We start from the raw sequence: 26,896 nt of genomic DNA on the forward strand, positions 1-26,896 counted from the left end.
ATGATTATGGCTTATAGCTCATGAAAATCAGAAATACGGTGTAAAATAGAATATAAATACTACTACTACTAATTGATCCACAAGGGGGAATTCTGCAGAAAGAGTAAAGTGACCACAACAAACACAAATGAATAAGCAGAAATATCCAGTAAAGTAAGGTACGAAAAACATACTAAAGTACAAAATGTACAATAAAGTGTAAAATATACTATACAGTAGCAATATACAGTAAAATGAGGAAATTAAAATATCCTATGGAACATGTGCAAGTTTTAAAATATACGGAATACATCAAAGTTTATCTTTTTGAATTGAATTGTTATATTAAGTATTACTTTCTCTACTGTGGCTTCCATTTTATATCATTCTATCCTTTTTGCTCAGTATGTATGTGGGCATTTCTCTTGCTTAAAAATATCCCATAAAATTTTATGCCTAATCACCACTAGATTGCAGGATTGTTCCTAATTTTTGCCAGAATCGCCTTCAAACAAGAGCCTGGGGAGTAAAGGTTAATTTTTTTCTCATATGCAAACACAACAATAACACTAATGACGATGTAAAGTCCAGATTGCTAAAACCAGACCGTGTAGTAAAGTCCTTCACATAATAACCGGCATAATTGGTAATTCATAATTTAGCAACTGTGCTGATGGCCTATGTATACAATGATTCTGTTGTTTGTTTGGTCTGTATTGAGTTTTGTTGTGTGTTAATACACACCAGTGCTGGTTACAGGCAGTTAAGCACACAGTCAAATCACTCAGAATACATTCATTAAGCTTTTCAGCATGGACGCCAAACAGATGCTTGCTCAGTGTAAGTGGTGTTTCAGGAAACGCTTGAGAAAAATTCAGAATGGTTGCATTTTAACCTCCTAAATAAACAACAAAAAAAAACACTCAACTACAATTGATTGTTTTTGGAAGCTGGGCCAAGCAGGACCAGTAATGGAGTTAAACTTACTGTGGTTCAGTAGGAGGGTAATAGTTTTTTTTCTTCATTAGAAAATGTTGGAAAATATTAATGGTAAAATAAACCTTAGAGAAGATCACATAAGAAATTCTGCCGTGGATGAACACCCTTTTTGTCACCCCTGTTTATTCAGCTTTCGCTTCTTGGACCAGCAGAACACTGGAGGGAATTTGTAGCTGCTGCCCCTAAGAATGAACATTGCTTACCCTTATTTCTACATTTCTTTTTTAAGCAGGCAGCTGGTTGTGGTCCAGCCACAAAAATGAGGGCAGAGATCAGTTGTGAATCAGCTACACAAAGCAGAGCCACCTCCTCATTCTTTATTGCTCGTAGCATTTCTTGTATTGTTTTTTTTTTTTTTTTTTTTAAAGCCAAAGAAAATAATATCAAAGTCACAATAAGGTCACACAAATCACTAGCATGGCTTTTTTCTTTTTTTTCCTGACAGTTTGGGTAAATGTATCCATCCTCCTATATTGTACATGTGGAAGCTGTTTATAGTTTTTATGTTCATATTCTTATCTTTAGTCTTCTTTTACTTACTTTTGTTTCTTACTATACTTGTATTTGTATCTAGCTACTGTAAGATGGGAATTATCTTTATCTTATCACAAGTTTATCAAGAAAATTCTATGAAATATAGTCTCTCTACAGTCTTCACTTTTAAGTATATGTTTTGAATACATAGAATTTGTTTTTGCAGTGATTATTCTGCTAATTATTTTTGTGATTAATTGTTTGGTCTATCACATGTCAGGAAAGAGTTTGGATTTCTACTTGTAGATCTTAATTAATTCAACTAGCCTTCCAAAAGTAAAATAAATAAATAAATAAAAACTTTCATATATATTAAAGAAAAAAGGTAATGAAATGATTTTAAAATCTTGAACCAGTGAATTTTTGCCAGTTTTTTACCTGTAAAGTCAGCAAAAAAAGACTAATTGATTTATTAGCTAGTTATAATAGCTCTAATTTGCTTTTACAGCCATCATATCATTTGCAAGTTTGCTCTTCTTTCTGTAATGTTCACTAATAGCCCCCTAAAGACAAACACATCCCATTTAAAATGACTGTGGTCAGTGTAAACCACAATGGTAACAAGCCTCACCCACTGATGTACACAAGGAGCGACAGTGTTGTGTTGTAGTCACTAAGCCTCGCAAGTCAGCAAACCGCTGGAAAGTGTGACCTTTTCGGAGTTGTACCCCAGTCTAATTAATTAGTTGTTGACATTTCTAGTTATTCAGTTGAGTCACAGGGGCCTGAGCAGCTCGAGCAGATATGATGTGAGGAAATTGTAAAGAGGTTTCTTCGTTCTGTTGAGACCCCGAACAACAATCCGTAGGATGACTTTTTATTCTGTTAAAACCAGCTTGTGAGTCCTTTTGTATGCTGAATTAGCAGAGTTAGACAAACTATTCTCAACATATTGTAGGCTGAGATGTGGGTGTTTACTGATAAGCAACACAGCCAGATTGCCAGAGTTTGACGTGATGCGATTTCTGAAATGGTAGAAAAGGGAAAAGAAGAGCGGCACGCATCAAAGCTCCAGTGGCCAGAGCTGACAGACGGACTGAACCGATGTGGAAGGAGTACAAATGGAATTCTCCTAACTTTTAGTCTTTCAAGAGTCTTCTGTCATTTACAAAACTACAGGTGCAAAAAAAGATATGACAACTGTGCAATGTCTGTGACTCTGGATAACTTCTCCCAAAATGCATAATTCACTGCGACTTTCAGTGACTTCAGCTTTTGTTTTCCCATTTCTTTCCTGCAAAATGTTGCAAAACAATCATGTTGTCATTAGTTAATTTCCCCATGACTTACTTCATGGTAGTAAATGTAAGATAAGATGCAAATAGAAATATGTTTTAATAGTAAGTCTTATGGACTCTACAGAGTCATGGACTTAACTAACGTACGCGGTAAAAAGAAAAAAAAAAAAAAAATCTAACAAAACTGAAAATCTGGTGGCACGGATGCCATTAAAAAAAAAAAAAAAAAAAAATATATATATATATATATATATATATATATATATATATATATATATATATATATATATATATATATATGTGGAGTAAGCAGCAATAAAAACTGTAAAAAAACATTAAAAATAATGGAAAAATTTGTAAAATAATTTGATTTTTAATCAGATTTACATCCAGATTAACTTTATTTAAAAATGGTAAAAGAACAAATTGCCATCTGGAAAATACAGATTTTTGATGTAGAGATTAAGTTTTATTTATTTTAGAATCAACGCGTACACATTCATGTGCCTTTACTAGATATTACCTGTAATTTGAAATAAAATGAGGAAATTCTGTTAAATTTCTTTCATTCATTTTTAAATTATTTACCATTTTTCTTACTAATATACAGATTCTTTTTTTCAAATTAAAGAAAATGTCTGTAAAATAACAATATTCTTTGTTGGTTCAAATACAGTAAAACAGCTCTAACTTTTATGGTCAAACATGATTAAAAAAGTGTAATTTTATGGTCAAACACTGTAAAACAAATTACTTGTAAGAAATACATTATTTACAGTTTTGGCCTCTATTTTAGATTTTTTTGGAACAGTCAACATGTAAATGGATTTTGTTTTGTGTGATTTTACTAGACAGCTATAATTTAGCAAAACACATACAATTGGTAAAATAACAGAAAATTGTTTAAAAAGTTACAGCTGTGTAGTTTAAGATATTCTAGGTGAGTAAAGCAGAGACCTGTTATGTTCTTCATTAGTTGAAAGAAGTACATTTATAATATAACCACAGTTTTTGTGTAATTCAAGGGTGACATTTTGTGTGTGAGCAGCCCTTTGTGCAGCGATTTTAATGTGACAGAACAAGGCTTATTTGGTGAATCCTGATGCTGCTAAATCTTTTGATTATCTCCAAATTGTGTCCTTGGTGTAATGTGATCAGACATAGAACAGACGCTGATATTTGGAGATGTTGTGTAATCTCTGGTGACTCTATGAAATTCACGCTTCTTGACAAAAACACAAACCTGCCTTTAGCAACGGCGCTGATGTCTGCAGTCGCCCCGAAGAATGCGGTAGTTTTGCCTCCGAGAGCATCTTTTCTCAAGGCTGCGAGATGACAGCTGAGGATGGGCTCCGGTTTGCCCTCCGGAGGCTCGATGGTGACTCAGTCTGAGGCTGGGTAAGGCCAGCAGGATGTCACACACTGACACAAACAGATTGAGTCATGACCTTCAGCATGGGGGGTCATGATCTCCCAGAGATCTTCAGTAGCGTCTTGTTCCCTGAGGTCCTGTGAACATATGTGTCAAAAGAGATGAAGAAATCATCAAATGTGACTGACAGGGAAATAGTTTACAACAAGAAATGAGAGTTTTCTAAAAAAAAAACTAACCAACCCAATGCGTAGATTATTGGGGCTTTGAGAAAACTGTGCAGTTTCTTTGCTGTGGCTCTCTTGCCTTTTGAATGGTGGCACTAACTCAGACATGTATGGATTTTTCTTGCCTGTTTGTCAGGAACTTGAGGAGAATTACCAGCGGGCCTACTCTGAAGCCCTGACTGCTTTTGGGAATGGAGCCCTGTTTGTTGAGAAATTTATCGAGAAGCCCAGACACATTGAAGTACAGATCCTAGGTAAGTGCACTTCCTCTGTGTTTGCATCTATTTGTCTGTTTTCATGTGTACATGAATTGACCGAGCTTCATTAAAATGACATGGAAGTCCTTGAACTTGGTGGCTGTGCTGAGCAGGGAAGGGAGACAGATGAAAAATGGGAGAGAATGAGATTCATTGGCCAGCAGAGAATTCTCCAGTCATTATTTCTTCTCATTACACTGAATGTAACTCTACAAACACCTTATTACAGAAGTGAAATTCAACACCGACATTTACGAGAAGCCTGTCTGCACTTTGAGCACATCCTGTAATGCAGAATTCAATGTGCATTTGTATGCCACGTGTACAGTAACTGCTTGTGTTTTCAGGTATACATCTGTCTTTCGGAGTATAATCCAGTGTGTGTGTGTAGTCTGTTTGATTAATTACTGTCTTTAGGGCATGAAAAGGATTTTGTGTATTTCTGAATTACCTGTTAAAAGCCCTCTGCTTTCCCTCAGTCCCTACATCCCTGCCTCAAATTTTCCCTTCATGTTTCTCCCCTTCTTTCCATCTCTCCTCCCTTTTGCCACCCATTTTTTTCCCCTCTTGTTCCCTTCCAAATATCCAACCATCTGATTTTGTATTTCACCTTTTGGATTTAGCTTTCTTTCATCTAACAGCCTTTATACGCTGTGTGATAACTGTTCATGCAGGTCATACACTGTGAGATGGATCCAATTAAAACTTGGTAACAATCTGTTTGAGACTGTAGGATGTCAGTGGTGAGGTATAGCAGATTGCGCGATTAAAAGGTGGTAGGTTGTTATCCTTGAACTGTTTTTTTTTTTTTTTTTTTTTTACTGCTATTCTTACTGCTTTTCTGCTAGAATGTTTACTGCCGATTGAGTATGATGGGCAGTGTAAGCTATTAAAACAATGATATTTGCAATAAATAATTGATTGCATCATTTTTCAGTTAAAAAAAATGTGGCTTTTCTGTTTTGTATTATATCAGACTAACTAGTTTGGGTTGTTGAAATGTTTAGATGAAATAAGACATTCAGAAAAATCACCTTAAAAGTCCCATGTTTGGCTCCTGTTTAGCAAATTATTGAATATCTCGCGTGTTTTTAGGCAAGGATGGTTTATTTGGGCATGGCTATATAATTCCTGGTTATAGTCCTGTTCTAAACGTAATCCACTGGGTGCTCATTTCCTAAGATGCTGGGAGTGCATGAATAGTCTTGTGTTCACTCTTGCAGCCAACAGCAGAACATTTATTGTGCTTTGCTTGCAGCTAAAGCATTTTAGAGTTATCATCTTTCTATGTAAAAACAGGATTAAATTCTTATTGATTTATAGGTATTGACCAATTATTCGGTTGGATTTTCAGCATTTTCCCGACAATCATATATATTTTCAAACTGGTTTCTGATTAAAGAGGTTATTTTAAAATGCCCTACTTTGGCTCAGATGCAACCACCTCTCACTATTTGTGGTCTAATAATCATTGTAGTCCCTGGAAAAATGTCGGTTGACCCCTATTCACTTGTGGGACTGGAAAAATGTCAGCAAGCGGCTTCATAATTTCGCAAGTTTTATTTTTAACCTCCAAGTCTATAAATCATACAAAATGCCGTAAAAGTTAACTTGTTGCTATTTTCTCAATAGAGAAAAAGATTGAATAATTGAGAAAATATTTGATCTGTGGCTGTAGCCAGTCTTCTGCAGCACTGTTACACATTATAAAAAAAAATCAATTAGTTTTTTTCTTTGTTTTAGTTTCTAAACTATATTTTTAGACTTTACAGTCTGCTAGCAAAAATGCTGCCAGAAAGTAACCTACTGAGTTGTAGCTGCTGTCAGATTTTAGGGCCAAATTGTCACTGAGGCTGACTTTAGTTGCCTCTCAGTGTTACTTTCACTCCTCCTGTACTTGACTGCAAACACACCACTCAGCCACTCCTTTTCTTCATACACCTACTTATCTTCTAATTTTCTTTGTTCCTCCCTCTGTCATTTCCTCACCTACTTCTCTCTTTGTCTTTCCTCAGGCGATAAATATGGAAATGTCATCCACCTCTATGAGAGAGACTGCTCCATTCAGCGGAGACACCAAAAGGTGAAGTCCTCATTTTAAAATTCATCCAGCCCGGCTTAATGTTTGAATTTATTTAAGATTATCTTCATGGCATTTCTTCTGCATTATGTAGATTAGCGTGAAGTGGGTGGTAATGGTGGGCGGCCAGGAAACAAAGGTCATAAGCAGGAATTACACCTGCGAGCAACACTGTCTGCTGAATACACAACTAACTGCAGTGTTTTATTTCCCTTTTATTTAAGCAAACAAGCCAATTAAGCAACATATTAAGAAAAAAGGTGATTATACTGCTGATTATAACAATGGTTATTTTAGCTCAGGTGGCTATGAGTATCACAGAATGCTCCAAACAGCAGGGGGTAAGAGGATTTTATTCCAATAAAAATTAGCCTCTGTTAATGCTGAGTGAATAGGAATCTTAGCAACAACTGCAGCAACTGTATAATTCTCCAGCAGATAACTTGGATCCACAAAAACATTTTCTTTGAGAGTGATTCTCACTCATTGGCTATTTTTCCCAGATTCTTTGGTTTGCTACTGAAAGGAAACCAGGTATTACAGCATCACCTGATTGTCAAATAACAAAAAAAAGTCTGAATAACATTTCATCTGATCGTCACTTAGTACAACAATGCTCCCTTCAGAGGAAGCTGATTAACATGTGTAATATTTCATTACATATTGTCACCTCAGAGCAGTTTTAATCATGCCTTTTCATCACTTTCTTCCTTTCCCTTTAATAAAATTATAGATGATAATCATATTAGTGGCTCTGTTCATGCCAGAGCTGCTGGTCTTTGATTCTGTGAGCCTTAATCTGCCTTTGCCCTTAATCTAAGATCTCTTTGAATCTCAGAAACAAGAATAGTTGCTTGTTGAAATAGATTTAGGATGGTGGAGCGCTGATGGGATATTTTTAGGTTTCCTCTGCGTCATGGAAGTGCTATTCATACTTGGAGAGGGTTCTTTTTTCGGGGTAAGATTTGATAAAGAGTTTAATTGACTTCTTGTGGTTTTTATTATAATTTTTTTTTTCAAGTCTGACACAGGTCATGCTGTTTTTAACTGATTTCTGTTATTTGTTTCGCACTGGTTGACTTGTTTCACACAGTGGAACTAAACCGATCAGCTGAACCCAGCAGCAGCTGCGGTCAGACTGAATAGAAGGCTGATTGTAAATACAGATGATTAATTCCATGTACTTTACTGAAGTTAAAGTGACAGAAACTGTATCCAAAAAGGAAAAAATAAAGTAATTATAGTATTTACTGAGTGTCAGTAGGTAAAACTGTTCTGTCATTGTCTCATTTGTGAATTGGGAGGACATTAGAGGATTTGGATGTGTTATTAAAAGCACCATATATATTTAAGGGAGTCCCATGTCTTATAAACTATGGATCAAATTGCTGTGTTATAGGAAAAGAGCCACTTGCAGTAGCGAACCAATAGGCACTTATCTGCTAGCTCTGTAGTCTCCTGTAGCTCTGTGGAGCATTTTAACACCTTTCAGTTCATTGTTTTAGTTTTATCACCCACAACTCTGTTCACACTCGCTGCTCTCTTGAACACCTTTTTTCACCATTAAAATAAATCTGCTGTAGACCACCTGCCCAGCACCAAGCAGCTGAGAGAGCAGATGAATCGGTCATGTTTTACAATCAGACAACCTCCAAATAATGACTAGACATGGAAGAGATGCAGGATAACATAGTATGGCTTTTCATATCAATTCATTTAACTGTCTTCTGAACCCCAAGCAGTTCCTGGGTGTTTTTCTTTGCTTCTGTCACATTTTTCTGACTGTGGGCTCATTTTTACTGCCATATAAAGTCCTGCACCTCTATAGAAATGGCACAGCTGCGACTAGAAGGAGAGGAAACTCAAAAATCTTTGACCGCCATTATAGCAAAGTTTTACCACTGTACATCATTATGGATTTATTTGCTTATTGGTTTTACAAAAATTAAGAAAAACTCGCAATCAACATGTACAACAAATTTATGTACAAGTGGAGTTTCCAATGTCAGAAAAAATAATAGTAGCTCTACATAACATAGATATTTTACATTTTTATTTATTTCTCTACATACTTGTCTCCAATCTGCTCTGTGTAAACACAGCCTGCAGTTCAGCTGAAAAGTCTCTGAATATTTGTCACATGAATGTTGGTCACAGCCGAGTCACTCATGGCTTTATGGTTGGAGTAAGAAGAGCAGAATTTAATTTTTTTTTTTTTTTTACACAATCTGGTTAATGCAAACTGTTTATTTTTGACAAATTTTTAATGGAGCAGTTTTATGAATTATAATTAAAACCTCCATGATTCTTTCTGTTTTTACAGTTTCTGGCTCTGATAAATGTAATCTTGATCATTAAAAAAAAGGTTCAGTTACTATTCATACCAACAGTGAATTAGTTTTAAATTGCACATTTCTTCCAGTGTTTCAGTGATAAAACCAGTTATCTAGTGTGATAAAAGCAGTGCTAAGAGGAGCACATTTTCAGCATCAGGCTAAATGAATCAGAACTGAGTGTTTTCATCCTGATTCCACCAAAAGTGTCAAACTTAATTATTAAAATCGATCAACATGTAGGCCTCTTAAGTGTTGTGCAGGTCATTAAGCTAAATTATACAACTGCGGCTCCTGTTGTTTTGCCAGTGTTGTCAGTTTGGTGCATTTCTGTTCTGACAGCGTGAAACACTGTGGCAATATCAATAAAATGTTGCTGTTTTGAAGGTTGTGGAGATTGCACCGGCGTTCCAACTGGACCCTCATCTGAGAGACCGACTTCACACTGATGCAGTCAACCTCGCCAAACAGGTATGGTTGTGTGTTTGGTGCTAAAGCCAATAACAATCGGTCACAAATCTCTTGTGACATCTGCTGTCTCATTCCCCTCTTTCTTTTATTTTAGTCTGTCATACAGGCTTTTCCCCAAGGTTCAGGTTAACTAGACCATTTCATTGCATTATGGGAGAAGTGCCTGACTAAATGGAAAGAAGGTTTTATGACAGAGCCCTTACTTAATCATTTTTTTAATCATGGACTGTACAGAATTAATAGGTGCGTGTTAAAATATTCTAAAATATTCATGTGGCCATGGCCTGATGTTAAGGCAGCTCATTCACTAGGAAGCAGTACTTTATCCATGTTGTCAAAGCAGGTGTTGGCATGTTGAATGTGCAGTGTGAGAGTTTTGACCACTTGTTAAGTAAAGTTGGCAGACTGAAGGAGAAATGGCTCAGTGAAACAAAAAAAAAAGATTTTCTGGAGAGGGCTCTGCAGCAGTGGGTTGTGTTTAGGAAGTGTGAACAAATTCCCAGCACTGTTCATTTTTCTGTCTATAATTGGGCTGCAAAACAACTGGATTCTCCCCAGGAATTTTAATGCGCTGTCTACCTGCAATTTAAATGAGGGGCACATTAGTGCTTTGCCAAACTTCGGAAATGAAAATACAATTTGAAAATGGGTGGAAATAGATGTCAACAGTGCAGACAGTAAATGCAATTCAGGAAATGAGTTTCTGAGTGCATTTTTCGAGGACAGTTTTTATGATTACTGTTGTACACTCTGCTTTGGGGACAAAAAATAAAAACATTTCCTTGCGAAGTGACAGCACACCTTGTGTTTAGCTTTTTTAAAACCATTTGTCTGGCTTTGGCGTTGCCGACAAGTTGGCTCAACTATGACAGCATCACTTAAAAGTCAAGCCTCATCTCTCAGAGGAGATTTGAAGAAATGGCCTTTTCGGGTAATGGCCCAGTTGAGGAATGGATGGAAGTGTGAAGGGAAGAGTGGGAGAGCAGGGCAGAGACAAGGATGGTGATTTGCTAAAGAAATGACCTTGATAGTACTGATGGTTATGTAAGAGAGAGGGTGATAGAAACTTTATGTGAGACTCACGATGTGACCTTGGTCCAGTGAGGACTTTTTTCTGCAGTAACCATATCACCACATCAGCCAGTTCATCTGCTTAAAGTGACAAACCTTGTCTCTTAGTGTGTGTTGAAGAGCAGCCGAGTCAAACTGCAGTCCATGACTTTTCTCTGCGTATTGTGATTTGAAACAAGAGTGATGTTGCTCTTAAAGTGACAGTGTGCGGATGACGGCCACCAACAAGAGTACACCACGAATGCATGCACATATCCATTTAGTGTTCCGGAGTACAAGGACATATTTCAGCTCCATCACCACTACAGTGTGCTGCGAGAGCGTTTACTGCTGCTTTAGCATGCTGGAGAAAGACTCTTCTGTTTCCAACCCTTAAATTTCAGATTAGCATCATGATTTGTGTGTCAAACGCTCACTGTAGTCAGATTTCAGCATTTAGTTAGTGTTTTTTTAGTAAGTGTTATTATCTGTATCAGTAAAGCACGCCGTGGGTTCAGTTTACTACAAAAAGTGTGAAACAACAACAAAAGAAAGGTCCTTGTTTACAAATGTTAAGGTATTGATTTCAAGTTTGAATGCAGACACACAATCGTGGTGTGTGTGTTAACGTGGTCGGATGATTCTGAAAACATGTTGGGTGTTTACTTTGCATTAATGAAATTGTCTGATTTTGGGGATTTTTTTGGCCTTGTGACATGAGCTGGATGTTCTGTGCTTGTCTCCCATCTTCTCTGTGTTAACAAATTTTTTTTTTTTTACAGAGTCTTGTTAATGCAGGGAGTTAATATTTGCTACATTTTTAAATTAGACAGGTTGAATAAACTGATTTTGATTAAATATCACGATTTGTAGGCTTGGATTTGATTTGACAAGTGAGTAGCTCAGAAGCAATTGGAAAATCAGTTGATTCTTTCCGTCTTAAAAGCTTCTAGTAAGTGAGGTAAATTTTAGTAAGTTTTAAGAAAACATGCTTTTCAAACCCGGTGGTAGATTGTGGTGTTGAGAGGGTTAAAGAATAGATTGGAGCTAATACTTTTACTTGAATAACATTTTAAAGACATTGCTTTCTACCATTACTTGACGCTAATTCCACTGAAAAAGCACACCTCTGAAGATGGGGAAAAGCATAAGTGTGTAGATTTTTCCTCTCTACCAGTCAAAGCAGTCAGCTTTGGCTCTGAATAAGCCTTCATAGGGTTTGTGAATAGTAAATATAGTACTATGAATGTGTGAAGTCACTCACACACTCAGCTGAAGGATCAAACCTGCAGCATTTTCAGATTATCACCAGGGGTCTCACTTTCCCTCGGCCTCATCATCCATTTTTATCATTTCCAGGCCTTGCTCCCCCTCCTTTCCTTTCTCCATCTTTACTGCCACTGCATTTCCCTGCTATGTGTTGTGACTGCATTTCACTTTGAGTCAGTCCCCTCAGTGAAGGCTTCCACTTTCAGAGCTGAGGCCAGCTCTCACCGCAGGTATTGAAACATGCTCCCTAAGCAACACCGAGGATGAACTTTGGTACTTAGCTTGGGATTATTAATGCTTGTGTGTGTGCTTTTTATGGCCTGTGCATGTGTGCGTTGTATAAGAGCAAGTGATGGTGCACAGCAGCATTTATTTTTAATGAGTCATGTGGATGTTACTGACTATAAAATACACAAAAGGACGTTTGTACAGCACATGCGTTTTCACATAACAGTTGCTCTTCTCCACACACTTGTATTAAAAGGTACATGTGCTTTCTTCAAGAGGGCAGTTATTCATACGTTGCTGCTCTTGTCGAGACCTTCAAAATCTTTCATTCTGCCCTGTAAGGTAGCTGTGCTCAGACACCGTAATGCGTTCAGTTTGCAGCGTGATTAAAACCTTCTCATTTTAATCAGCAGCTCAATGGATTTTAATAGTGTAGTTTACTAGATGTGGAACTGCTATTCGCACACAGTCTTTCCTGCTTTTTTTTTTACACCACATAGCAACGCCTATACTACAAAATCTTTGTTTTAAAGGCTGCTTGGTGGATCTTCTGTAAATACTAAAAGATCAGTGAATCATATACTATCCCAGCTTTGTTTTTTTTTTGTGTGTATCTCATATTATAGTAAGCCAGATCTTCAAACAAAATCTAAAGTGACATTAAAAAATACAAGGTTGGGCGCCCGTATAGCTCAACGCGTTGAGCAGGCGACCCATGTACAGAGGCTGGTCCCCGACGCAGCTGGCCCGGGTTCGATTCCCGCTCGCGGCCCTTTGCTGCATGTCTTCCCCTGACTCTTCTCCTGTTTCCTGTCTCTCTCACACTGCAGCTGTCCAATAAAAGCCGATAAAAGGCCAAAAAAATAACTTTAAAAAAAAAAAAAAAAAAATACAAGGTTGAAATGGTAATTGTGTATGTATAGAAGCAAAAAGGTTATCTAATACAAACTAAGCCCACGTTCAACCAAAGAACTACCAAACTGCATTGATAAACGGTTGCAGCAGTATAAGAAACATCAACCTGATGTCCACCAGCCCTGTTGAATCAATTCGTGGCTTAGATAGACCGTTTTAAGTAGCATGAAATTGGCAAAAAGGTCTCACATTATGCTGGAATGATGAAGAAGTGAAGAATGGTTCAGGCCTGAGAAGAGTTACAAAGCTATTTCTCCAGGACTTCACAGATCCACAATGAGAAACATTACCTGCAAATGGAAGAGACTTGGAGCAATAGCGAACCTTCATAGTTATATGAACAGCAACAAGTCATTCAGGAAGTCAATGAAGAACTGAATGAATCCAGACCTTGACCCTGTGTGTCTATTTTTTTTGTATCTACAAAGTTATTTCTTGGGCTCCAGGACTCCACAGTGAGAGACATTATCTCCAAATGGCGAAGACTTGGAATAGTAGTGAACCTTTACAGAAGTGAATGACCTTTCAGAATTCCTGCAAGAGCATAGCAATAAGTCATCCAGGAAGTCACAAAAGATCCAAGCAACTCCAGACCTCTGTCACCTCAATAAACGGCAGCATTTATGGCTTACTGTTAGAAAACCACTGGGCTAAAATGGCATCCATGCACTGAAAACTACTGCTGCTGCTAACCCAGAACAGCATGAAGGCAGCGCACCACGATGACTTGCAAACCATTTGGACTGCTAAGTCAAAAACTGAACTCTTTAGGAGACAGGAGTCCTGTTAGATCTGGAGTAAACCAAGCACAGACTTCCACAAAAGAACACTATACGTGGAGTCAAGCGTGGAGGTTGCAGTGTAATGCGATGCTTTGCTGCTCTGAGGCCAGGGTGACTTGTCGTAATTGAGGGAAACACGAATTCTGTTCTCTAGCAGAAACTCCTGAAGGAGAATGTCAGGTCATCAGTCTATGACTTGAAGCACAAGCACGACTGGGTAATGTGGCAAGACAGCGATCCCAAGCATAAGAGAAAGTCCACCTGTGAATGGCTCAAAAGGAAGAAATTGAAAGTTTTGAAGTCCGGAGCTGAACCCCATTGAGAGGCTGTGGCAGCACCTGAAAAGGGCAATTCATCCTCGATAACCCTCCAGTGTTGCTGCACTGAAGCAGTTCTGCAGATAAGTGTGGGCAAAAATTTCACCACAGCAATGTCAGAAACTCATATCCAATTTCTGTGTTTCATTGCAGTTTTTGCTGCTTTATCATTATATACTGGATAATCTTCTTGCTGCAAGAATAGAATTATCCTTTGAAACGAATTTGTGTTTACTCGGGATGTCTTTTTTTTCGAGCAGACGTGACTCAGTTTTGCACACAAAAATAGAATGAATTGCAGGAAGTCTTTTCTCCTGCTTCTTCACACACCTGCTATTTCTGGGCTCTTATCTGGTCTTAATGGCAGCTCCATAGTGCCGCCGTTCGGTCCCCCTTCATCTTGCCATCTGTACGTAACACCCGTCTTCCATTACCAACAGCCTCCATCTTAGTCTTTCAGAGAAGCAGCAGTCTTTGAACTCACTGCAGGCCACAACATTTCCTGACAGAATGTCCTAGAGAACAAAGTTGCCTGGCAACACTGATGGCTGCAGGAAGTTACTTCAGCTCTCAGTGAAAAATGGTTTTGAGCCCCGGGTGGATATCAAGCCAAACCTCACAAGAAAATCAGAGCTATTGTCAAATGGCCCACTATGCTGTTGTGTGTTATCTGCTCCTCAAACAGCAGATTATTATTTTTTTTTATTCTTGTTTGGAAATGGTCCTGTTTTTTTTTCTTTTCTCTTGTATTCGCTTCTACTCTTGCTGCCATGTTGATGCTTTGTTGTCTTTGTATTTTCAGGGGGGAGGACTGCAGATGACATTTCATTTAACGAACAATACTCCAGCTAGTCCAGATTGGTTTTGTGATTGATGTAGCTCACTATAGAAGTGTGAGATTTGAATAATGACAATGATTGGCCCACTGCTTGGGCCTGTCATGCATTCCCATTCATCCATGTGTGTTGATTTTGACTTTTTTTTAGTGCCTCTTTGACATCTGTGCTAGTGAGCAGCAGTTGTATTTGGTATTTTAGCATCTTATTTGGACAAGAACTCACTTTTCTCAACCATCAAAAAGTTAAATGTGGTGTTGGGAGGCATGCAACATCTGTGCGCTAATGGGCTCCAGTTTAGTGGACATATGCTCCACAATCCTGATGGATAAGCAGACAGACTTAAAATACCTTGCCGTAGACACAGCACATTACGTTTGAGAAATTTTATTACACTTCAGCATTTAGAAAGTTGCAGATCGCCCAGAGAGATTTGTGTCAATAACAAGTGTAGACAAAGTGGTGCATTGCTGACTGGCTGTGCATAAATCATCTAAGATACGTTTACTGTTGTTTGACAGCAGATTAGTTACTGTTTGGTTTTACTGGGTCACTGAGCGGGAAGCCTGTTAATTCTGAATGTTCTGTCCTTTATACTGGTGTGTCTTGTAGTGTGAAAAAGATTCAGTATCATTCATGGACAGAAAGCCATTGGGTCGAAAACAGGAGGTTTACAAGGTTCAAAGGTGCCATAAGCTCTTTCTGCAGTGTGACTGACCAAATTTAGTCTAGTCTTGTTTTTTCCTTATATCTGGTCTGTTTTAAATGCTGCCTTTTTTTGCTGTAGTTTTCCCGCTTTTCAGTCCAGTACAGGTGTGTCCCTTTTTCTCCAATTCTAACATGTATCAGTTTCTGCGTTGGTGCAAAGCTTTACACTGCAGAGATTTAGCGTATATGTTACAGAACAACAATACAAATTCCAAATGAGCTGCATCGCCACTGCTGCCGCCACTTGACTATGAAGGAAATGGTTCTATATTGTTGAACTTCACCAGTATCACACCGTGCCATTAATGTGTTTACAGGTTTTGAAAGAACAAAATTCATCATATAGTGTCTGTTTAGCAAATAACTATAATTCCACTTTCAGAGCAAGATGTTAGGGAGAAGTTTGAGGTGGGGCTTGGCGAGCAAGTTGTAGTCAGACTGCTGGAACTGTAAACTCCTTTTTCTTAATACCAGTCATGCACATTTGCAACTTGAACCCGTTCTTTTATTTTCTACTGTCTGTAATGACCCTGTTATGTGCTTCCAGATAAAAGACATACAGTAGCAGTCAGGTCAGTTATAGAATTTGATTGTTTTACGCCTTCATAATGTTTTCAACTTCTTCTGTTGAAAAGAGGTGTTTTTATTCATGTCCAGATAAAGTAATATAACTGACCATTTCATGTACTAGTTTGTGCTGCACCCACACTTTGGGCTTTTCTCCAGTGAATCTCGGAATTGTCTTTATGTTGCAGTCTGGCAGCAAGATCCAGCTCTTTTCACTACTTACCATGACTGGGGTTTGGCAGAGGCAGTTATTGTGAAGGACTGTTAGCAAATGAGAGAATGCAAGTTTGATATGGAGTAATAAAGCACTTGAAATAAACGAATTAGGTTCACCTGAATCTACAGTTGTTGTATTAGCACTGCAAGTGTCAAGGACTCAACTTGTCTCGCCAAGGACACAACATGAAATGAGCAACAGTTCTTGGAATGGTTGTTAGCTAAATAACAGGCATACCTCATTTTAAAATGCATGCCAGCTCACCTTAGATGTCTGTGGGGAACAAAGGTCTCCGTCAAATTAGCTGAACATTTGTCATGCTGTGCGTGTGAGAGAGAAAGAGAGGAAAGACGAGCAGGTGTACATTTGTAGGCGGCTTTAATGCCAGGTAGACCTCACCTTCTGCCACTTTTGTTTCATGGTGTATTTATCGGTTTATCCTTAAGGTAGACAGGAGGCATAGTTACTGTCAGATATTTTACGCAGCTGTAATTAGGAATTCAATTCTGTTACTTGTGTGGGTGAGGAGTGTCGACAATTGAGAATTAGTTGCATTTACATTAAACGCACTCTAACCCACTCAGTTTTGTTAGTGTTTTTGGTGGCAGGGTAGGAGGTGTTCATTTTTAATTTCATTAACCAAGTGCAGCAGGAGGGCTGTTCCTTTTTTTTCACCTTGTGTGAGGAGGCGATATGATTTTTTTTTTTTCCACAATCAGTATTAGTAATCAAGAACTGCTATGCACTTGCAGTAAAAATGAAAATGTGTGTGTCAAAACTTTAATTAACACACATTACACCAGAAAACTTTAATTGCTTTTCAAACTTTGTTTTACATAAATTATTATCTTTCCATGTGATTGGCTAAGACTTGTGATACATATATAGAGCAGCATTTGGGGCATTACTTGAGACAACAGAATGGAGAGCCATAGAAAGAACCAGCTGTATCAGAGCCAAAGTAGCACAGATTGAAATGTATTTATTGGAAAAAAAACAAACATAATTGGTAAATGCTGAGTATCAAATCCCATAATTGACCAAACCGATGATCAGTTAACCCCTACTTTGGCAGATGTTCATGTGTGGACGTCACTGCATAGATATTGTCACAATAGTTTCACAACTTACAGGCACAAAGCTTTATCTGGTGAAGTTGTCATTAAAATGAAAGTCCAGTTTGACAACAGACCAAGTCAGTGGATTTTCACCTGGAAACTCGAGTTGTGTCCCATCTCAGACTGTAAGAGTAGTTTCATTTTTTTCACTTTTGCCTCATTTTGACTCTCATTTTTACTTAGTTTTTCACTCTGTATTTACTTGCATTTTCCATCAATACCTTTTTGAGTATAGACACCAAAACTGCTTTGTTTGGGTTCAATGCCCCCTTGCTACTTTGAATGCTGACAATCGGCAGCTTTTTCAATCCGTAATTGATTATTAAAAACACAAAATTAACACATTAGACAATATTCTGTGACTCAATGAAGCTGCTTTGAATTTGGCTGGCCACTTTAATGGTGAAGACAACAAACCACTGGACAACAGATATACCTCTGTATCCTGTTGGCCCATCTGTAGTGGGAGTAATTTGAATTTCAGCCCTTTGATAGGCTGATAATGTCATTAATCATGTGCTATATGGTAGCTAGAAGGGACTCAGCAGATAAGGATATGCAAAGAGAACCGTTTGCAGGGTGGCGGTGGTGCGGTGTATCGTGTCTTGATGAGGGTTTTAAGGGGCTGCATAGTTTTTACTCTGAAATGTGCAAATATGTGTGACAGTCGGCCATGTGTTTGACTCATTCATCTCTTCTGAAGGTGCACATCTGCGTGTACATGTGTCAGTACTGATTAAAGCACACAATACTTGTATAATAATGCAGTGATGGCATGCGAGTCCTTTTAAGTCACATTGTCAACATGTTGACAGCTGTTGCGGCTGGTGTGATCACATCACAAGAAATTAGCAGACAATACCGACTTTGTTTGCCCTCTGGTGGAGCGAAAGCAGTGGAAGAGGGCAGAAAATTCTAATTTGCTGCAGCGTTTGAAGTGCGAGATGCAGCGAAGAGAATGGAAGACAAAGATTTGAAATCTGTGTGTGAGATGGCTTGAAGAGCAGCATCATTTGTGGTTGAGTGTTTTGGAGAACAAGCAAGAAATAATTTGTGTTCATTGTTTTGCTTGATGGCTCACACATTTTTCCACTGTGCTTTGAGAGGAGTGCTACTCAGAAGCACAAATATGTCCACAACTCATCAGTATCACAACACAAGGCATATTTCTGTGTTCCAGTGGGGTAGCAGAGTCTTGTACATGCGCATACATGTGCAGTATGCAGTTTAACCTGAACAGTTTGAGATTAGGATTTTGTTTTTGAATGTCTAACTGTAGGTTTATATTTTTCTTGTGAAAGAAGTCTAATGAAAACATCAAAATAATGTGTTTTTTCCCTGATCATGCACTTATCCCCAAGACCTTTCGTTCTCATTGAAGACGTACATTTTTTAAATTGTGTCACAAGGCTTTGTAGTGTTTTGGCTAATATTACGCAAAGATTCGTAAATTATTTTTGTTTGGGATTATTTTCAAGGCAAGAATTAATGCACATTTGGATATTCTATGGGCATTTTCAACAGCAAGACAACGTATGAGGGATTGACTTGAGATGAGAGACATATTCATGGGAAAGAAGGGATGTGCAACCTGATGAAACTGATTTTTAAATGTGTTTTAATTTGTCTAGACATAAAATACGTACAGTGCAGTAAGGTGGCGGGTGAAATTTGCTAGTAGATGGTTATGTTTCACGACTGAAGAAATGAGTTAGGACTGGAAAAAGTGTTCATTGCTACAGGTGCTAATGTTGATTTTCATTTTTTCTTTTCATATGAATCAAATGCAAGTGGCAACATAAGGCTTCACCGTCTGTGACAAGAATATTAATATGTGCCTCTTTAGATGTGTGTTTCTACGTCCTGTACATATAAAGTGCTTTTCATAACCCTGAAGCACTTAGCATCCATAAAAAAATGATTTCAAGGAATCAAGGAAGAGATATTTAACTGTAGGATGCATTTAACAGAAGCAAGGATTCCCTTTTCAGGTATCTGTAGCGTGACATCTTCCTCAAATAACAGCAGCTACTTACTGAGCGTGAGTGTGTCTCTATCATTGCAACCATCTTGCATGGTGTTACAGGCCTCTTGCTCCATGTCCTTCTGTAAAACTCTGTGTGTGTGTGTACACACACACGTCTGTCAATCCACCGAGGGTGTTAAACGTGGAATTAGTTCTGCTGTCAATCACCATGGCGACGGTGAGTAAAGATACGACACGCTCTCACTCAGAAATCTTGTCCCCTATAGACACAAACACAGGAGGGGTTCACAAATTCATACTGACATTGTGTCTCTGGAGGTGGTCAGTGTACTGTAAACATTATTACTGCTTACAGACCCACAGACATCCTGCCTATAAGCATCTCTGCATGTTTAGTCCCATTTGTGACTTCAAAAGCAGCAGCGTGGTTTCACCCTGGAAGATTACTTAAATATTCAGTCAGGAAAACAAGCTTTTGGAATTGGGGTAGATGAAAAATATTCCACTTTTTTCCCCCCAGTGAGCTCATGCATCAGTCAGTTTTTGTCTTGTTTATTTTTGCTAATTTGCTTATGTTCTGTCATGTTTTTCTGTCTTTCTCGATTTGTCTCGTCTTCTTTGGTATTTTGCTTCTGTGGTTTTTCCTTTGTACTTCCTCCTTCTCTTTGATATTCAATACTCTTTATAGTCCAAGCAGCATTGGTTCTTTCCTTTTTGTCTTCTAAGCTGAGAAACGTATTTCCTCTTTTTCAAGTTTATTCTGTGCGCATTCAGTTACAAACAATATCTGAATGTCAGTAATGCAAAAGTAGGTATATGAAGAATGAAGTAACTTCATGTATCTAAGACAGTCGTGATTATGTAATATATCCATCAGTTCAAATCAGAACCGTCTTCCACTAAATATGCTTTCACTGGTCACATTGTTAGATATAGAATGATGCTGGATTTTCAGGTTGATGCATTTTTGTAGATTTTGGAGCTCTGATCAGATAAAACTCAATAGAACATCTATAAAAATTATCCAAATCAGAAAATATAAGCAATATGTGAAGCAAAAGTATGTTTTCTTCAGTCTTGTTAGTTTCCTTGTGGCATTGTTAAACTACTCCATTATCAGTAAATGTTGTTGTGACCCTGATCACTTGTTGTAATTGTATAATTGAGGAAGATAGTGTGTTAAAGCTGGAGTATGGGATTGTAATTAAGTGTATTTTTTGTGAAATTCAGTGAATATCACCTCACAGTCTGCTAGCTGTCCAGTCTGTGTACGCTTAAAAGAATTCTGTTCTTCACACAGTCCTGGCTCTATAAATGAGAAACAAAGTGGCTCAGATCGATCCTCACAAAACTATTTCAAGCAGTCTAGTGCACATTGATGAGGAAAGGGGCGGTAAAAGTGAGAAGGGTGGTGAATCTGGCACACATGCTCTTTTTTGTTAGTCTGATAACATCTGAACCTTCATGTCTGAATGAGCAGCGTGCTCAACTTTCCGTAAAAGTCACGACAGCAATCTTAGTAGGTCTGAGCCAGTAACATTTCTGTGTTACTTTCAACATAGCCCAAATCTGAACCACATGCCTTTTCGAGACTAGATTGGCACAAGTGACATATTTTGAGTCGTGTGAATCGATTTGGGGAATGCTTTTTCCACACTTCAGCACCAATATTGATGCGTAAACTTCACCGAGTGCACAAACGACACCGTTTGAATGCCAAAATCACAAAATATCTTTCTTATTCGCTTTGATCCACAGTTTTACTTCCACTGCAAACTGAAATGCATTGAGGACACAACAGGTCAGATCAATGAAATTTGCTTTCGATTTCGATTGAGCCTTTTGTTTATTATTGTGTTATGCAATATACACCAGTTAATGGTGACTCTATCACAGTGTAAAGAAATTTTTTTTTATCATATGCACAGTGATTGTATACAAAAATTAGTGACATATGAAAGCTTTGTGCAAGTGTGATAAAAAGGCGTTCAGGTTTCTGGGATACATTTCAGTAAGTGCTTTGATATTTATGCAATATGCTCTCTCTGCTGTGACTAAATTTTATTAAAATGAATCAAATTACACGATCACTGCCGGCTTTTAGCTATCATCTACATATAAATGAATCTATTTTGTTCCATTCTGTTGTCATCATTCAGTCTATGATCAGAATTGAAAGCTGCCCAGTGTCTGTAAGCTATTTTATGAAAAACATTGAAAAACCGAGTTTCACAGAAAGCCTCAGAAATAAAATGTCACAGTTCCACCCACTCTATTTGATTGACAAGTGGTCTAAAGGAGGGACATTGTAGAAAAACAGCAGCACTGATGAAACGAAACAAAAGTAATTCATTGTATAAAATGGCAGCAGTTCATGCAAACTAACACTAAATAAGTTTTTTTTTATTATAACCACCAATAGTTGTCGCTTGTTTTCTCCAAATCTTTCTGCTTTCCTGCATTCTACCCTTCTCGCTTTCTTTCACTTTAGTCGATATCCATGTGTGTATACAGTGTACACTGTGTGCAGAAAGCAAAGACGGATTCTGCTGTGCTGTGTGTAATGTAGGATGCATAAAGTAGTGCAGGAGTCTTGCATGTCAGGGTGACATTGGCACTTGTGATTGGATGGTTGCTATTTTGAGCATCCGTGGCTTGTATCTGCATGCCAGCAGACTCTTCATGTCTGTGTGCACCCTCGTGCCTGTGTTCTGCATGCATTTGCAAAAGTAAGCCCGGCTATAAGTGTGATATTGAAATGGACAGTGCTTTTTTTCTGCTGATTGTGAATGGCAGTGCACAGGGTGAGCTTTTTGGGAATCGAAACCCACAGACAGGAAAGTCAGTGATCTGAGACTGTCTAGGAGGGAGACAAAGATGGAGGGATGGAGGGATGGAGGGATGGAGGGGAAGAGGTATCAGTTGCGACTGTGGGTTGATGGTGCAAGACAGTGAAGCACAAAGCAAAAGGAGGGAAATGAGTGAAGGGAGAAGCATATGGAAAAGAAAAAGGTGAAAGAATAAACTCATACAAAAACACAAAATGTGTTCAGACGATACAGGAACTGAGACAAGAGGAAGTGAGGGGAAAGACAAAAGAGAGAAGGTATTGATTCTTTCTGCCAGCTGGGGAGGGGGAAACTCAAGCCAACTGTGCTTTCTTGAAATTAGAGCCAAGGGAAAGTTGGAAGGATGGCGTGGAGGATGGGGGAGAAAAAGGGCAGAGAGAGCAGACAGCAAGCTTTGGCACAGTTTGTGTCACAATATGCAGTAATAACACTAAAGAACGGTGAAAAGTAAGTGCTTATGAATAATAAACGGTCACAGCAGCACTCGGTACAGATGCAGAATAACTGATTTGAAAATTGCAAAATAAAGCGGCTCTTTCCGATTTGGATTATACTTTAACTTTCAAATTGTAGATTGGTCTTGAATAACAACATTGTGATAAAGAGTTGAAAGGGCCTCTGAAACGACAGAGATGCAGATCACAACTAGCACTCAAAATACCTCAGCTAGAGGACGGTCTAAAGAACCACAGCACAGCAGATGCTTAACAAAGGCACCATTTGAAGTCTGAATTACACATAAACTAACACTGGGAAACTTAAGTGGCTCTGAAGATAGGAGTGTTTGGTTGAATTGTGTAGAATACTTTATCTTGAACTCTCATATTTTCTTATAATGTAACTCAGGAAAAGCACAGGTGAAGCACATGTGAAGGTTGCATTATTATTATTAAAATTAGTCATAATATTGTCAGTTCTGACACGGTTCACTGGGACACTTAATATAATGCAAACAGCGGTAATAGTGTAAGAGTTTCTTGTTTGTTTAATATGAAGCTGGAGTGTTCTCAGTTTGAGAGAGATGGAAGTGACCTCTTTTTTCCTGCAGATATGGTTAGCTTATATTCCTGCAGCTCAAACTTCATGGTAAAATAATACAAGCAGCAGAAAATGAGAGATACTGCTTGGCTTTTAGGAGTGCAAGGGCTGAGGAAATGTTGGATATGAAGCTGTACAAGTAGCTTGTTCACAGCCCAACCTAAGTTTTAGATAGCCAGGCATTCTTTGTGTAGGTCAAATCGACATACCCCATGTGATAGTCAACTTTCTATATCAGTTTCTGTGCAGATTCACATAAAAGAAAGCATTTAAGGCTTTGCGTGACTCTTCTTCCGCACAACATGCACCAATAGTGTGCTGCCTACCGTAGTAAGCAGTACATATTCAAGTGCCACGAAGAACGTAAAAATTGTTTACAGTCAAAAGCGCCGCTACTACAAATGACGCAAGAGGAATGCGGGTAGAAAACTTCTAATCGCGTAAGTGAATGTATTCATATTTTTTGGTCTGTGACTCTCAGTGCAGCTGCTTATTTCTAACATGACAGCTGCACATTCGAGCTGTTCAACTTTAAGCTTTAGTCATCTAAAAATGACATTAAAGTGGTGCAGTTCTGACGCTGTCTCATTATGAAGATTATCACTTTGTTTTTTGACCAAATCAAAGTGAAATTAGTGTTCTTGATTGAATGTTCTCTCTGATAAATACCAGTTGACTAATCCATTTTCTTCTTAAGTTATCATGGCGTGCTAGCAGGTTGAGAGAGCCACTTTAATGACCCTCAAATCTCTGACTTTAAGCAACGTTTCTCCTTAACCTGCTAATTTTGCTTTGTAGTGTAACTGTCTGCTTTGTGCCGCACCACAGAAGTAAATTGGCAATTGGCAGGATTAAACTGACTGGCAATATCCAGTCTGCACCATTTATTGCTGCAGAATCTTACATTTTTATTTTTTAACTGGATTTTGCTGGACGGCTCAGTGCAATTTTTGATGCTTTTTCTGTTTGGCGCCACAGATGCTTGTCATAGACTTCACTTTTGTTTGTCTTTGCAGTCTAGATGAACTTGTTTTCTTAAGATAAAACATGAGAAGCTGGCCCTTTTGGATACATTGAGCACATTCTGAGGCTGTAAATTGAGCAATGTGAGCCACAGTTTGACACTTAACTCCGTAGTCAAAGTCCATCCATTCGGTTAATTTCTAATTTAATAATGAGGGACAGCTTCTGCCAGAAAGACATTAGTCCCTGACTCTTAACAGGCGTGCTGGGCTACTTTTTGGCAGAAGCTTGCAAATTACAGTTAAGCTTGTAATGAAATCGTCAGCGTCACATTGGGGTGTTTCCCTGTCAGGCCTCATTTTGCAGTTTCGATGAGCTTGCACCACAATACTCCTCACTTAGCATCCTAATGATGTACAGTATGTCTAAATATATCTACTGTAGTGCATAACTGTCCTGCTTCATGCCAGCTCTGCTTTCTGAGGACTGAAAGGAAAAAAAAGACACATCTCCTCATGCGAGCCGGAGCATTGTAGCACACAGCAAAAAGTGGAATTTCTTTGATGAGGAGAGATAGAAGCAAAATAATTTGCCTATGGAGAAATTAAATTGGAAAGACAGGAAAAGTTTTTTGAGCGTACTGACTGAGCGAACAGTCATCAGTAGAGCAATTTCTCTCTGTTCTGTCAAACACAAAGTACAAAAGCTGAGTGAATATTCTGTCAACTGCATTTTGGTCCAGCTATGGATGCAGAATGAAAGTGGAAATTGCAACCCTTATATTCTTCTATAGAGAAGCCTGGAAGACGCCTCCGCCTCCTCCCTCACTTGCTTTCTCCTGCCTTATTCCTTCTTTTCACTTCTAATAAGTGAGCAAGAGCTGCTAAATAAAACAAGAGTGGACATGCACACTAACGGATCACTGGCATCAGCAGTCTTCATTGTTTATTGTCGTTTCCCGATTATGCATGTCAAATAATGTGTACGTTTTTTGCTTCCTGTTTTTTATCCTGTTTATTCCCATTTCTACACATACTCATTATTTCTCCTCCTCCTGGGGCGTCCGTCTTACTCTTGCCGGCCATCGCTTCTTTTTTCCCACTTTTGCCCGTATTTGTTTTTTCTTTCCAATTCTGTCTCTTGTGTTGGACTGTCACTCTGATTGTGACAGGCGTCTGTGCACAAACTGTACTCGTCAGTGCTCCTTCTCTCCTATTAAAACAGCCGCTGTTTTTCATCTCTGTTTTTCTCTTATTTTGTTCAAATTGTTCTGTCAGTTTGGAGCTACAGCTTTGTCCCATTTTTGTGTAAACAGCTTTATGAATTATGAATTGAATTCAACTTTTAATGCTACACCTGCAAAAGTTGCAGTTGAGTATATGTGTGTATGTAGTTAGTTGCATTTTTTGATTAAAAATGTGATGTATATTGGGGTTGAATTGATCTAAACATTTAATTTTGTGTCTATTTATTTGTTAGTTTATCTCAAGCAGAAATAAATGTGTTCTGCGTTTGTCACAAAAAATTGTGCCAAGTTTGAATGACTTAAAAAAAGATTGTCATGAATATAAATCAGATTTCCAAATTGTGAAAAATCAAGCTGCATTCTCTGCTTTAAAATGTCTGCCCAAGGTGCAGATCGACGGCTTTCACATCAGATCAGATCAACCAAACTGACCGTGTAAGTGGACTTGAGTTCATTCCAACTGAACACAACAGGTTAAATTTGACGTGTTTAAGTGTTCCTTGTTGATACGAAATAATTTTGTCACTTTTCAGCTGCAGATTAACCGACTCTAGTAAACTTGCTATCAAAGCAACTTGAAGTCATTGGTGGGAATTTCCTGCCAGTGGTGAGACAGAAGAATGAAGGACAAGAAGGAAGCGATTTGATTTGGCCACTTTCAGCAGTAACGGATTATGTGAAATCCTAGTTTTCTCCAGCGAAAGGTTGTAAAACGACCCAAGGAAAGGAGTTTTTGGTGATCTTCACCTCGCTATCAGCTCCTAACAAAATCCTAAACAGAGAAATGATGAAAAATAATGCAACACCACAATTTAGTGTGCCATACTTAAGTTTTTTCACGTCTTCAGCAGTTATTTTCAGACAGGCATAATGTCTTAAGAAACCAATTTCCTTTACACTGACTTTAAAAACAATGGGCAGCATAATTATTTGCATTGAAGAATGTTACAGTTTATTATACAGTCATATTTTTATATCAAGATTAAATAATTTTGTGATCATCCTTATAATCCTTGTTTTGATCAAATTCCAATAATTACTGGTACTATAAAGGTGCAGTCAGTCACAGAACTATAAAATAGATATGGAGCTGACGGGCAAACAGGTACTTTTTGGAAATGATGCTCTACTTAGTACATTTTTGTTTTTTTAAATAAATGAGATGACACATATTTTTTGTCTTCCTATTGTGTTACTAATTTCTGTGTCACCTTTCAAAGCTGGAATTACAAGGTCCTTTACAAAACATTAAAGTATACCACTAAACAATTAAAAGAATAAAACATTAGTGAAGACAGTACAGCCTTATAAAGACA

General features: G+C 38.1%; 1 protein-coding gene across 1 annotated transcript in view; it reads left to right on the forward strand.

Annotated features, from left to right (window-relative positions):
• The window catches only part of pcxb (pyruvate carboxylase b), a 332,924-nt gene that overhangs the window by 26,582 nt on the left and 279,446 nt on the right, over positions 1–26,896 (forward strand). The window contains exons 7-9 of the mRNA XM_055007761.1: positions 4,486–4,603; positions 6,622–6,689; positions 9,407–9,490. Of these exons, the coding sequence (XP_054863736.1) occupies positions 4,486–4,603; positions 6,622–6,689; positions 9,407–9,490 (270 nt within the window). The remainder of the gene's footprint in view (positions 1–4,485; positions 4,604–6,621; positions 6,690–9,406; positions 9,491–26,896) is intronic.

This window comes from Amphiprion ocellaris, chromosome 23, assembly GCF_022539595.1.
Source record: "Amphiprion ocellaris isolate individual 3 ecotype Okinawa chromosome 23, ASM2253959v1, whole genome shotgun sequence".
NCBI classification, from domain to species: domain Eukaryota; kingdom Metazoa; phylum Chordata; class Actinopteri; family Pomacentridae; genus Amphiprion; species Amphiprion ocellaris.